The sequence below is a fragment of the Notothenia rossii genome (assembly GCF_949606895.1).
Source record: "Notothenia rossii genome assembly, chromosome: 9".
Lineage (NCBI taxonomy): Eukaryota > Metazoa > Chordata > Actinopteri > Perciformes > Nototheniidae > Notothenia > Notothenia rossii.
Window position 1 is genome coordinate 34,043,465 of NC_136907.1, and position 14,636 is coordinate 34,058,100.

Consider the following 14,636-nt stretch of genomic DNA (forward strand, 5'->3'; position numbering starts at 1 on the left):
TATTATTCAGTATCATTTAATCTTTTCAGTAAACATATTTTTGTGTTCAAACATCTTGTGTTCAAGTCTTTTCAGTAAACATCTCTTTGTGTGTTGTAAATTGTGTAGCCCTAATCAATATACAACTTTCATCTACATTCAGGCTTAATTCATTCAACAATATTCTAGAGATGACAATTGGTCTGGTGACGCTCCCATGTATGGCCATTGAGGGTTATTGTAAATGTAAATAAGAAACCATGTATTATTCAGTCATCTTTGTATCATTTAGTCTTTTCAGTAAACATCTTTTTTACAATCGCAATATATCACACAGTCCTACTTTCTCTAGTGAGTGTGGTCAGTGAATATGAAGGTACTGTAATGCAGGTTAAAGAGCTGCCACTGTGCAAATAATAATGCAACAAGGAGAGAACCACAACTTCCGCTCACAACAAAGTCTTCTGTCACCATGGGGCAGCCAATCAGATCCAAGGAGCAGATGAATGGTTCGGAGGTTTTTGGATCTATTCCGGCGATCACAGGCTCGATGTAGTATGGCCCAAACCTGATGAGAGCATGACATATTTACCATTTATGCAGGTATTTGTGCCTACTGTAAGCAGCTTAAATGTGGACATGGGTCTGTATTAAGTTCAGTGCACTCACCTCTTCTCGTACAACAGGTTGGACACCATGCTCATGAAGGTCTTGGGCTTGATCTGGCGACCCTCCTTCAGCTCGTACAGGTTCAGTCTGAATTTAAGCCTCTGGGATCTACACACAAGGCAAAGACGTCCATGGATAGCAGAATTTCTAATAACGTTTTCTCCCCTATTTATTAGAATGCATAGTAATACTATTCAACTACAACACTTTTGTTGTTGGTATAAACATTATAGGTGTAGTATTGTACTTGACACTCCAGGCTTTCTCTAAATGAGAAGTCTTACTTAGTCTAGATCTGAGAGTTGTAGCCTGGTGTTCACAACTGTTTAGCCACTTTGAGAGAACAAGGTGGAGGTCTACACACTCACTGTCTGAACATCAGTGGCCAGTCCTGCCAGCCCAATATACAGCTTATCTCCCATGGGGAAGATCTTCTGGAAGTCTGTGGTGACCATCTGAGCCTGGATGCCAAACCTCCGGTCCGCTGCTATCGCCACACAGTTCTTCCCTCGCATGGCCATGACGGCCCCTCCGTTATAGGACATAATAGACTGGATGAAGAAGGAGAAACGTAAGAAGAGTTAAGTTAGTCAGAGCTTAAACCATTGATAGATCCAATAACTGATTAAAGAGACAAATCAAACTATTTAAACATAAAGCTCATTTTTAAGCACATTCATTGAAATAAAAATTATGTTTAAATTGAGGCCCTTCTATACAGCATAACATGAAAAGAATATCCTAAGAATATGTATTATTTGCAACATGCAAATAAGATACTGAATAATGTTGTCCTCAAAATAAATGACTGAAATCTATGTATTTCATTTAAAGACCAAAAACAGGACTCAGGGTTATTTCCAACCACCCAAATGTGTAAACATGGAGCATAACGTTCATCTAAAATCATTTCAATGATCAAAAGAAATAAAAGTAAGATAAAATAAAGTGTAGTGGTAGAACATTATTATTGAACCAAAGTCTTTATTATCCCGCGTTATACATGTTTAAATGTAATGATGTATAGTGAAACCTCGTTGCTGGGTTGTTGAAGTTGTTGCAGTTGTCTGCTGTCAGTGGACTCACATTAACAAATTGCTGACTAGCTTAGTAGGTTGAAGCTTTAGCTAACCAAACTAGCAATGTCTAATTAACCAAACGTTAGCTGATGTTGACCCAAACACAACATCAGCCCTTTAAGTGAACCGGATTTATTGAATCATAATGCCATTAAAGTGAATTCGGGGAATGATTGTAACAGTTAAGTTAGCCTACAAGACACAACGTTAGCTCGTGTGAAGCTAGGTAAGCTAAGTATTTAGCATTGCAGCTATGCCCCGGCTACCATCACAATGAAATGTTTTGTATAATTAACTACAACATTGAATATATTGAAACGTTTAGAGTTGTGAGATTGAAGTTACTTGCAACCCCAAACTTAAAATATGTTTTCATTGAATATTTGCTAAGTTTAAGCAGGATGGAGAAGTCTATAAGCTAGCTGGCTACCAACATTAGCTTAGCCATCTCTTGTAACTGTTACCCTTAAATACTAGTTACATTTGACCATTTACCTAAAAACACATTGGCATGTGATCTAATGTCTGGTGCTCTTACCATTGTGAGTGTGTTGTGATTTTTTCACGATATCTGCGGCGTGCAGGTTCATTTAATTGTTTGAAATTGTCGGTGTCCTCCATGATTCCTGCGTTGATGAATGATTGCGTTTTCACTTCCTGAGCTCCACTTGAATTTCGCGCGTCATAGAAGTCACGTGACTGAAACCAAGCTATTGCTGATCAGCACTTCAATTGAATTTTTGATGATTTAGTCAACTTTTTAACACCAATAACCGCCATAAAGAAATGGAATTAGTAAACATCCGGATCAGATACAACACACACACACATACACTAGATGTGTTTCCCCCCCTTATGTGCCCATACCCCCATGTGAATCACACCTGGCACACACAAACACATACACACAGAAGTATTCTCTCCGCTATGTTTGACAAACCCCATGACGAGTCCTCAAGCTCTGTGATTGGATGTTTGAGTGGCAGTGCGCCGTGGGTTACGCCGAGCGCCGAACAGGCGGCACTTTGAAATGGGATGGAACCACGGCAGACTATTCAAAACTGGATTCGGATGGGTCCACCACCCCCCTCCCCCAACCCGTCCCCAGAACTACACATGCTGGCTATTGTGTGTTTCGCAACCATGTTCGCAACATGTTCTATGGCACGTCTCTACTGGGAATTTTAGTTTTAAAAGACGTTTTAAGAACATAATAAGAAGTTGCCAGTATTAAAATTGTGTACAGATGTAGCAATTCATTTCAGACAGTTTGAAACGCGAGGGCCGTGATTGGTACGTGATCTGCCCTCGCTCAAGGGAAAACCTCCAGCTTGACTTGAGACCGCCCCCGTGATAGATAAATGTAATTATAATGAAGCCAGCTGCAATGGATCATTGATCCACCAGGGGGTGCAGTGGGGTTCCACACTGGAGCTCATGTGAAATAAAGTGAGATACAGTATGCTGGATGTACAGCGGAATTTTGTTAAGATCCATATGTCACGGATATCATACTACTGTGCTAAATAAGAGACATGTAATCATTTGCAAAACATCACCATGTTGTTATTTAATGAAATAATTTTGTTATTCGAAAAAAACGAACGGGAGGAAATGCAGCCCGGCTCTCGATTTTTAATCCTAATTTAATCATCATCTTCACCACGATCATTTATGTTTATGTTCGCCGAATTGACATGAAATCACTGACACATATGAATATACTGTATTCAACTTCATTAAAACGTTATTAACGTGCCTAAACTCAGTAATTCACCAAAAATATGTATATTTTAATGGAGTTTCGTCGGTCGATCAGGATCCCAAAGTGTGGCGGAGGGATCCTCATCTGGATGAAGGGTGTTATTTTCCCCATAAAGAACAAGTCGCTGCAAATTATCCCGTTTATTACATGGCCACATTCTCTACAAAGTAACGACATGACTCCCAATATTAATTGAAATGCTTTTATGGATTTAGAAAATGTTTTTATTGATTTAAAAAATAGTTGTATCATGCATTGATTTAAATTCACATGCATCCGCTAAGAAAAATAGTCCGTTGTTACCGTTTTTTAAACAGTCTGAATGAAACGGCAGCTCTCAGCTGTGTATTTACACAACTAATGGCCCATCAACCACAGCTCTCTCTCCCCCCCTCACCCCCTGATCTTTCTTCTCCAGCAGCTAAATTAACAGTAGGTTACTCTGAGTGACCATAGACTGTATGTGACAAGCTTACAGTTAGTGACGTAACAACACCATAAAAGCTGGTGGGTTGAAAGCAATACGGGAGGTAAAAATAACTACAATAATTGTGACTTATTTATTGTGGCTTTTATGTTTTTAGGTATAACATTTTATGTAATTCAGGCTTATAGTTCACCCTTCTCTAAAAGCCTTCAACAATGACAATATTCATTGTAATTTAATAAATCCTTCCAACACACATTGTAAAAAATAGCCTACTGTAAGTTAAGAAATCATTTCAATATGTACATCTTCTGATGTAACAACAATAACATTATAAATAGTAACATAGCTGAACATGGTATTGCACATTTAGCTTTGAGTGTTACTGACCTGAGATGTTTTTATTACATGAATTAAGGTGACTGAGGCTTTTTAACATACAGGGATGCAAACTCATCAGGTATGAAAAAGGTGACAAGGATCCGAGCCACCGGCTCCCCCACCCCACGGAATAACAGAGGATTTTAGCAGTCAGAACAACTAAAGCAGCAGTGTTAATAATAACAGAAACGCCAAAGAGTCACATCTAATAGAAATATATAAAAGCATTTATTTTAAATTGTGGAGCAGTCAGTTTATAATTTTGGCAGCACTGTTGAGCATTTTGAAAATGTATTTTCATGCCTCTGTGCAAGGCTTAAGTCTTTCTATATTTATAGCCACATGGTGTAAAGTAACTAAGTTCATAAACTCAACAAGTACTATACTTGGGCACAATTTTGAGATACTTGTACTTTATTTAAGTATTTCAATGTTTTGCTACTTTGTTCTTCTACTCCACTACAGTTCAGAGGTACATGGTGTACTTTGACTCCACTACATGTATTTAATACCTTTAGTTACTTCACAGATCTGGATTAATTAAGTGAAATATAATCAAGTGTTAAATCAGACTTTAGTTCCACCTGGAGTAAATCCACAAGCTACCCTGCAGTATACAAAGTCATTCAAACTAGCTGCACCTTTAGCAGCTTTGAGAACACTTTCATGATCAATCATTATAAAACATATCATATCTATTATTCTGAAATGGACCAATCTGCACAATGACTACTTTTACTGTCGCTACTTTCACTATATTTTGATGATAATACTTTTTTACTTTTACTTGAGGAACATTTTGAATGCAGGACTTTTACTGTAACAGAGTATTCCTACACTCCGGGACTATTACTTTTACTCAAGTACAAGATCTGAGTACTTCTACTTTTACTCAAGTACAAGACCTGAGTACTTCTGCTTTTACTCTAGTACAAGATCTGTGTGCTTCTACTTTTACTCAAGTACAAGACCTGAGTGCTTCTACTTTTACTCAAGTACAAGATTTGAGTAAGTTTCTACTTTTACTCTAGTACAAGATCTGTGTGCTTCTACTTTTACTCAAGTACAAGATTTGAGTACTTCTACTTTTACTCTAGTACAAGATCTGTGTGCTTCTACTTTTACTCAAGTACAAGATCTGAGTACTTCTACTTTTACTCAAGTACAAGACCTGAGTACTTCTACTTTTACTCAAGTACAATATCTGAGTACTTCTACTTTTACTCAAGTACAAGACCTGAGTACTTCTACTTTCACTCAAGTACAATATCTGAGTACTTCTACTTTTACTCAAGTACAATATATATACTTATACCACGTTTATAGCCTATGAAAAAAACTATTAGAAATAGAAGGCTAAAGCTAACGTTAGCAGATAGTGACAATGTATGCTAGCTAGCTAGCTCAACGATTCCTTAAATAATATTGCCACAGAAAAACTTTTCAGTTCACATCACGCTCTGCCGCTCCGACAGGGAGCTCTGCTCTGAACACCTGAACAGCCCGTTCTAACAGCTGTTCATCAGCGGTCCAGTCTGTGCCACAGTGACTCCGGACGCACAGTTAATATTAACGAACGCATCCGTAGGTTATGTAGCTGCTGAAGCTAGACCATCATCTCGGAGCAGCAGAGCCTTGAGCACACAGCTCGTACTTCATTATAATATATAAAAAAAGAACACCATGCGTGTCATGATGGCACATAACAGCTCACGGCCGCAGATTACTCCGGGTCCCAGCCCCCCCATACCCCAAAAACATTTGTATTGCAGATATACATGAATCACACAAACGACTTGTTTTGGATTCAAAACGGCAAATTTCGCCGAAAGGTGACAAGTTTGCATCACTGAACATAGACAGAGCACAACTGAAACATAACATCTGAAACGATGTAACAACATAATACACTTGTGGGGATGCTTGGGATGTGAGGAGTGAGGGACACGGCTTAGAACGGGCGTGTCGCCTGGCAGGACAGGAGAGTGTGTGCACCAGTCTGCCTTGATCTATGAATTCATGTCCGTGACACTCACTGCTGCCCACAGCTGTTTTATAGAAGGAAATTCCTTCACTTCATGAAAGTGTTTTAACCACACACACCTCTACACACACATGACGGGTGTTATTTTCCCCATAAGGAACAAGTCGCTGCAAATTATCCCGCTTATTACACGGCCAAATTCTCAACAAAGTAACGACATGACTCCCAATATTAATTGAAATGCTTTTATGGATTTAGAAAATGTCTTTTATTGATTTAAAAAATAGTTGTATGTATTGATTTAAAAAATAGTTGTATGTATTGATTTAAATTGACATGCTAAGAAAAATAGTCCGTTGTTACAGTTTTTTAAACAGTCTGAATGAAACGGCAGCTCTCAGCTGTGTATTTACACAACTAATGGCCCATCAACCACAGCTCTCTCCCCCCCTCCCCCCTTGATCTTTTTTCTCCAGCAGCTAAATTAACGGTAGGTTACTCTGAGTGACAAGCTTACAGTTAGACACAACACTGTCATTGCAAGTGACCCTCAGTTAGTTGACTTTTACGTTCAACTGCTAAATTCGTTACTGATAAAAAAAAGGGCTTCTACTGTACCTAATTACCTTAACACTAGAACCGCCAGAGATTTTTGTATAGGCCTACCTAAACCTGTCAAATCCCGCTATTAGAATGCAATTTTTAACAACATAGGGTGCTACATAACACACTTTCAGGAAAAGTCAGGGACTGGGAGACTTTAATATTTTATTGAAAAAAAGTTACATTGCACACACACAACACACATCACACAAATTGACCCGATTGGCGGTTCTAGTATTAAATAAACTCACTAATTAATGAAACCAGTTCAATACGCATTATTCTTATTCTTATCATTCTTTATGAGCGCAGAAATAGTCTTAAAATCAGATCTGTTTTTTAAATGAAATCTGACGGCAGGCAGTTAGCTCTGATCACCTATGACAAATGTGCCGCACCTAATCGCTGGCCATTCAGCCACAGACACTGTTCGAAATGGGGGGGAGCTAGGAGGAGCTTGGCTCCCCCGAAGAGGGAGGGAGCTCCCCTGAAGGCTGACTTTGAGATAAATAGGGGGAGCCCAAAACAATCGTGCATATTTGTGTCACACAGATTAGAAATGTTGAGTTTCTGTAAATAACAGTTCTTGAAATAAATAATAGTTATTGTTCATTACAGTTTCTGAATATTTGTTTTATATTTGTGAATATGTCTGGGTGTTGCCATCTGTATGTGGCGGCGTTGCATTCTTACTTACGTTGCTATGATTATGGTGGTGATGCCGGCGCGGTATTTGAAATGTTCATATTGATATATTTTTTAACTCTGGCTGTGTAATAAAAAAATATGGCAAAACGAAAACAGCCAAGCGTCACAGCTTTTGGATTCACAAGCAAAGAAGCGAAAGAGTCTAAAAATGACAAAGAGGCCTGCCGATGCGGAGCCTGAAGAGGCTTCAACAACGGCCACATCCGCCGGCATAGTGACACCGTCTTTATTAGTAGAAGAGTGTTTTTATAGCAATTGATCGCATCCGCGCTGCTGCGCCAGTCAACAGAGCGTGCGTGTGACATATTTAGTAGCAGGATGTGCTCTGAAAAATAGGGCTCCCCGAAAGCAAATGGGTAATTCGAAAACTGACAGAGCTCCCTCTATACAAATCAAACTGTAGAAGGTGTGAAAGCACCTATTGTTTTAAATAATGGTCGGAATGTGACCTGTGAGCCTTCTGAATTACCGTGGGACCTTACATTCTAAACTAAAATGTTCAATCAATAAAGTAACATCTTATCTTATCTTAATAATATCTTCATATTAATAATAATAATAAATCATACAGTATGTGTCCGAAAGGGAGCAGGAGGAAGCAAACACAAAAATATACTGCATATTAAAGCAAACGATTGTAAAGGTTAAAGTATGAGCATAACAAATAAAGAAGTGTAATGTAAACATTTACATTATAATTATGATTATTTAATATATAAAGACTATATATTATTGAATTACAAGATTAGATATACTTTAGTTGATCTAAAATATTGATGTGTTCAAATGCTCTTCAAAACACAACTGAAAGTCCATGAAACTTGTCTTTCTGTATTTGTGAATGAAGCGCCATCTCCTGGTTAAAACCTGAAATTGAAAATCTGGCAACGCCCTCTTGGAAAATAGTGGGAGGGCTTAACATTCCTCTATACTGGTCTTTGTATATCTGTCTGGTATATTATATAACAGCTGCACATCACAGACCGGAGTCTCTGCTACTGTGGACCACGAAGGAGGGGATCATCCTCCCCATCCCCAAAGACCCTGCATGGCATGGAAATCTCCTCCTCCTGGAACAATTCTACACCCAGCATATGCTCCCTGTGTTGGCCAGTAGAGAGGAGGACATTTCAATAAACATACTCTTAACACCCTCGGACTCTGCGTTGTGTTTCGTATGTGTGATGGGGTGTTATGCAGAGGGGAGGAAAACAGGACACAGCAGATTGGGATTTTGGTGGAGATGCTGAGCAGTTATTTAATTGTTGCGTGTAATTATTATTATACTGCGTGCTTCTTAGTTATTCCATCTTTTGCTGTAACATGGATCTGTATGTAACTCTATATTTACTTGTTATCTACCACACTTCCTTCTACATCATACACCATCATTATACATGATGGTGTATATAGGATATATATTTATTTGTATACATATCTGTAAATTGTATAATTTTATTTTTCGTATTTGGGATTTCTCTTTTGTCCACTCAAATACACTTGGCCCTTTCTCTTTTCCATGTGGAAAATGGCAGCTGCATATTCTGCTTTTCTCATCTGCTCCCTGTCTGCTCATCTACGATGAGAAAATTATATAATTAATTACTAATAATCATTTAAACCTGTTATTACCAATATTTCACAAATTCTTCATGTAAACCTAAGAGTACAGCTGTATGTTGAGTATGTCAACTTTGCTTGGTTCATCTTACTGGGGGGCAGCTACATGGATGTCGGTGCAGTCCACAATAATTTTGCAGCTGAAGGCAGAATGAATTTATTATTGACTCAATGAAGCACAACTTCATGTCATACAATACATTGACTTTATTTGTAATTGTGTAAAAAAATATGAATATTGATTAGCAAGCAGGACCTGCAGGAACAGAGAATGGTGATGGATGGAGCTGGGAAGAAAGAAGAATAAAGAAAACAGATCAACTTTATTATCGGATATTAAAAATTCAATTTCAAAACAAGTTGCCGCTCCTACAGTTTTCTAGTCTGTAAAGATGATTTCACATGACCAATGCAAAATATCCCACTCAATACATGTGTGTCTCTGAGGGGTGCATTGTGCCTTTGATGTATATAAATAATATACCATAACCAAATACTATTACGTACAGTGGAAATCAGGTTGCCAGAGCAGGTCAGACCAGTGTGCATGTTCCTCAGGGTCTCAGCAGTTACAGGTGAGGTAAAGAAAATAAAAGAGAAAAAGGTCAGTAACAACACTTTAAAGTAACAACACTGAATAATTATCTCTTTTAATAATTTTCTCTCAGTAATCACTCAACTACTGTCTTTCCAACAAACAGATTGACTCACTCTCACTATCATCACAATGAAACACGTCCAGAAGAATGTCATGCAAAGCTGCCTGCCTTCCTTCCTTCGACTCTCCCTGAACTTCCTGATCTTTTAATGGTCAATGTTAACCATTTGTGCAGATAGCATTAAGTAGAAAAGATCGCTGATACTAATGTGGCGTTAGCCTACCTCCCGCCCCCTTAGCACCTGGTGGAGGGGGCGATAGGCTACTCTTCAAATGTTTCACAAAATACTTACGATCATGACTACTCTTACTGTTTAACATTTTGGTTTACTTAATGTTAAGGCTAATACAAATGACAAGGCTAAGTAATGTAATATAATGCTAACTAACATGCTCGCTACTAGCTAGGTAGCTAACTTGACTATGTTCCATGCAAAACATGTATATTACCTGATATGTTTGGTCCGACGACTCCTGGTCCTTTCATAAGACGGGAAGCGATAGAACGAGCAAGTGGTATGACTCCTTTGTGATTACAACCTGGTACAAAGCACACAGGCATCTTGTAAAAGTGAATTTATTGGAGCAATCTCTTATATTTATTGGAGGGAATAAATCAGTCTTCTTCTTCCTCTTTGCTTTGCGAGTCACAACCAGTCTTGGAGCATTATCGCCTATGACATCACTTACGCGACCCAGAATGCATTTGGGATTTGTAGTCTTTCTAGTTGCGTATTATTCATAGTCTTATATTTCAGCATTTTTACGACAAATTGTGACTTTTTTTTGCATGGAAATGATTGTTTAAGATTGACAAACATCATATGTGTCATTCGTGGCACAATTCAAACGGGATCAAAAGATAACTTTTCTCTCTCCATTGACTTCAATGTATAATTTTCCGCTTCCGGGGTCCCATAGAGACTCCCGGAAGGGGAGGGACTTCGCCTCTCTATAGACAAGTTTACGCGCCAAAACACGGGTAGCGCCATAACCCTACACAAATGCACTTTATTTCCGCCGGAAGTCTTTTGCACAGCGTCTGTCGGTGTAAACCGGTGTAAACAGTCAGACGGGCACTGGTGTAAACACAGCGATTTCGATGCTAACAGTGATGCTAGCTTGGGAACACGATTCTACTTCTTTGACTGGAGATGGCGTTACTCTCCCCCACCCGAATTCAGTGCAAAACTGGGAGGATAACATGACGACGTGGCCCAGCATAACGTACAGCAAAATTTGCTCCTACTTCGTTCAATCCATGGCAATAGATGGAAAAGCAATGGACAGTCTGAAGGAATATCATAAGGCTGCGCACATTCTACTTTGCCCACATGCTCCCGAAAATTGTTGACGATTTTGTTGAGGGAAGGTTACAGTTCTGCAGTAAATATCTCAGCATTTTAAAACCAAAATAAACTGCCTTATTTAGGTCATGCCCACAGGAGCCAACAGTTGTCTGTTGTTTACATAATGCACAATTTACATGATCTCTTTATGCCGTGCAATATATCATATGTGCCTGTACTGTTTGAGTGAAAATAAAGTTTGATGTAATTTAATTTCATTATTGCACTGTTATTGCATTATTGCATTTCATATGTTCCTTAGAGTGCTACAATTTCTTTTAACACAGTTCATCATTCATATTAAGCTCATACTGTACATAAATAACACTGAATTAATTAATTGTTGAGAGGAAACTAAAGAAATGGCTTCAACAAGAAAGATCACATGTTTAATCCTAACAGGTATTACAAATTAAAATATAAAAGCAGCCCACACAATTACATCACTATGAAAATATTCATATATAATATTAAAAAATACAATGCATGCAGTATTTGTTGTGTTTATCTGTATTTAATGAACAACATGGCTGGGTGCTGGGTGCTGGTTTGTGGTCGTAGCACTCTCTATCTAACCACTCGTTCAGGTGCTTTCTCGAGTGATTGCAACCAACTACCGCACACGTAGTTCCCGAACCACTTTTCTTCATGTTGTAATTGTTATATCCTCTTTGTCTCTGCGATATCAGTGCTTTGTCGGCACAACGGAGCTAGCTAGCAAAACAAACCCAGTCCGCCAAAACGGAAGTGCATTGCATCGAAGGGAGGAGTTCAGGATGTAGAGCGGAAACGGCTCAATAACTTGTGTATAGTGGTCTTTGGCAGGCCGTAGGCAGGAAGCTGTAAACTGGAGTCCGAAATTCAGTGCTACATCTGTACATCCCTGGAGGTTTAGGGGATAGGAAACACTCAAATGTAAAACATATAATTAATAAATGGGTGAAAATTGCTTGTGCCCATAATGGGCAGCATTAATATACAGGACTGTCTCAGAAAATTAGAATATTTTGATAAAGTTCTTTATTTTCTGTAATGCAATTAAAAAAACAAAAATGTCATACATTCTGGATTCATTACAAATCACCTGAAATATTGCAAGCCTTTTATTATTTTAATATTGCTGATTATGGCATACAGCTTAAGAAAACTCAAAAATCCTATCTCAAAAAATTAGAATAGTTCCTCAGACCAAGTAAAAAAAAAAGATTTATAACAGCAAAACACAATCAAACATTTGAAAATGTCCATTAATGCACTCAGTACTTGGTTGGGAATCCTTTTGCACGGATTACTGCATCAATGCGGCGTGGCATGGAGGCAATCAGCCTGTGGCATTGCTGAGGTGTTATGGATGCCCAGGATGCTTCAATAGCGGCCTTTAGCTCATTAGCATTGTTGGGTCTGGTGTCTTTCAGCTTCTTCTTCACAATACCCCACATATTCTCTATGGGGTTCAGGTCAGGGGAATTTGCAGGCCAATCGAGGACAGTAATGCCATGGTCAGTACACCAGTTACTGGTGGTTTTGGCACTGTGGGCAGGTGCCAGATCATGCTGGAAAATGAATTCCTCATCTCCATAGAGCTTTTCAGCAGACGGAAGCATGTAGTGCTCTAAAATCTCTTGGTACACAGCTGCATTTACTCTGGGCTTGATGAAACACAGTGGACCAACACCAGCAGCTGACATGGCTCCCCAAACCATCGCTGACTGTGGGAACTTCACACTGGATTTCAAGCAACTTGGATTTTGCTCCTCTCCAGCCTTTCTCCAGACTCTGGCGCCTTGACTTCCAAATGAAATACAAAACTTGCTTTCGTCTGAAAAGAGGACTTTGGACCACTGTGCAACTGTCCAGTGCTTCTTTTCCTTAGCCCAAGTCAGACGCCTCTTCCGTTGTCTTGAGTTCAGAAGTGGCTTGACCATGGGAATATGGCTATTGTAGCCCATTTCCCGGACACGTCTGTGAACAGTGACTTTTGATACCTGGACTCCAGCTTCAGTCCACTGTCTTTGAAGCTCCCCCAAATTCTGGAAGCGACTCTTCTTCACAATGCTGTTAAGGCTGCGGTCATCTCTCTTGGTTGTGCAGCGTTTCCTGCCACATTTCCCCCTTCCAACAGACTTTTTGTGGATGTGCTTTGAAACTGCACTCTGTGAACAGCTTGCTCTTTGAGAAATTTCTTTTTGTGTCTTACCCTCCTGATGGAGGGTGTCAATGACGGTCCTCTGGACAGCAGTCAGATCAGCAGTCTTCCCCATACTTGTGATTTAGTTTACTGAACCAAGCTGAGTGTTTTTCAAGGCTCAGGAAACCCTTGCAGGTGTTTCGAGTTAATTAGACGATTCAAGTGATTCGTTGAACACCCTACTAGTATACTTTTTCATGATATTCTAATATTTAGAGATAGGATATTTGAGTTTTCTTAAGCTGTATGCCATAATCAGCAATATTAAAATAATAAAAGGCTTGCAATATTTCAGTTGATTTGTAATGAATCCAGAATGTATGACATTTTTGTTTTTTTAATTGCATTACAGAAAATAAAGAACTTTATCACAATATTCTAATTTTCTGAGACAGTCCTGTATACCCACATGACAGCTAAGGTCAGAAGAGCTTTATTTAACAGCTGGTCTTATGTCTGTGACCCCTCCTGTTGTTCATTGATAAGCCTGAAACATGCACTTGTCAAGGTTCAGAGGCAAATTTTGTAAATATGGCAGTAGCATCGATCATCTTAAGATAAGATATGCTTTATTGATCCCAAGGTGGAAACATTTGCGTTACATCAGCATGTGTAACAGTTGTAAATATGCAGTGGTGTTTATTTGTAAACCATTTAGTATAATCACACAAATTCTGTGTTTTATATTTAATAATTCTGTGTTCTTTATTTATTGATTGTTCAATACCTAACAAGGTCGGAGATGAAAAACTTTGGTCGCAGGTTCCTCAACAGTGCATTACAAGACATCTATCAATATGTGTGTATACCTCCACCATTAAACTGTCATATTCTGCACATTTCTTATACTATCTACATACATCTTATAAGAGTATAATGCATATGTATAATATCAGTTAAAATAAGTGCTTACACATACAGTAGTTAACATTGCAGGAAAGCAATATATTAGTACTTCGTCAGCTTAATATGTATATCCCCAAAGCTTTTTTCTTATTCAAAAGAAGACCTTAACCTAAAGTATTCTTTAATGTTTAAATAAAGCTTTATTAGTGTGTCTGACTGTGTCTCCTATTAATATCTAATAATAAAAATAATAAAATTCAATAACGTGATTTAACCACTAGGTGTCCCTTTCTATCAGCTGTGCACCTTTATGGTGTACATACAGCCTATCTACCAATTGGATCAAATATAAAAGTCAGCTGAATTAGTATTGATACTGC

General features: G+C 38.6%; 1 protein-coding gene and 1 long non-coding RNA gene across 2 annotated transcripts; both read right to left on the reverse strand.

The window, feature by feature from the left end:
* On the reverse strand, window positions 1-2,412 carry LOC307020468 (proteasome subunit beta type-3-like). Its single transcript, XM_079651833.1, has 4 exons — window positions 2,266-2,412; window positions 1,017-1,199; window positions 649-756; window positions 1-547 (listed from the first exon to the last, which is right to left on the reverse strand). The coding sequence occupies exons 2-4, from the start codon at window positions 1,025-1,027 to the stop codon at window positions 328-330; spliced, it is 339 nt and encodes a 112-aa protein (XP_079507959.1). The 5' UTR covers window positions 1,028-1,199; window positions 2,266-2,412; the 3' UTR covers window positions 1-327.
* A 6,990-nt stretch (window positions 2,413-9,402) lies between these two features.
* LOC307018549 lies at window positions 9,403-10,779 on the reverse strand. Its single transcript, XR_013802430.1, has 2 exons — window positions 9,723-10,779; window positions 9,403-9,502 (listed from the first exon to the last, which is right to left on the reverse strand). It is a non-coding gene; the product is annotated as an uncharacterized lncRNA (long non-coding RNA).
* Window positions 10,780-14,636: the final 3,857 nt, after the last annotated feature.

Excerpts from the sequence above, each read along its gene's own strand:
- LOC307020468 (XM_079651833.1), bottom strand. Across the intron at positions 548-648 it reads AACCTGTTGTACGAGAAGAG|GTTTGGGCCATACTACATCG; the intron begins GTGAGTGCACTG and ends TGCTCTCATCAG.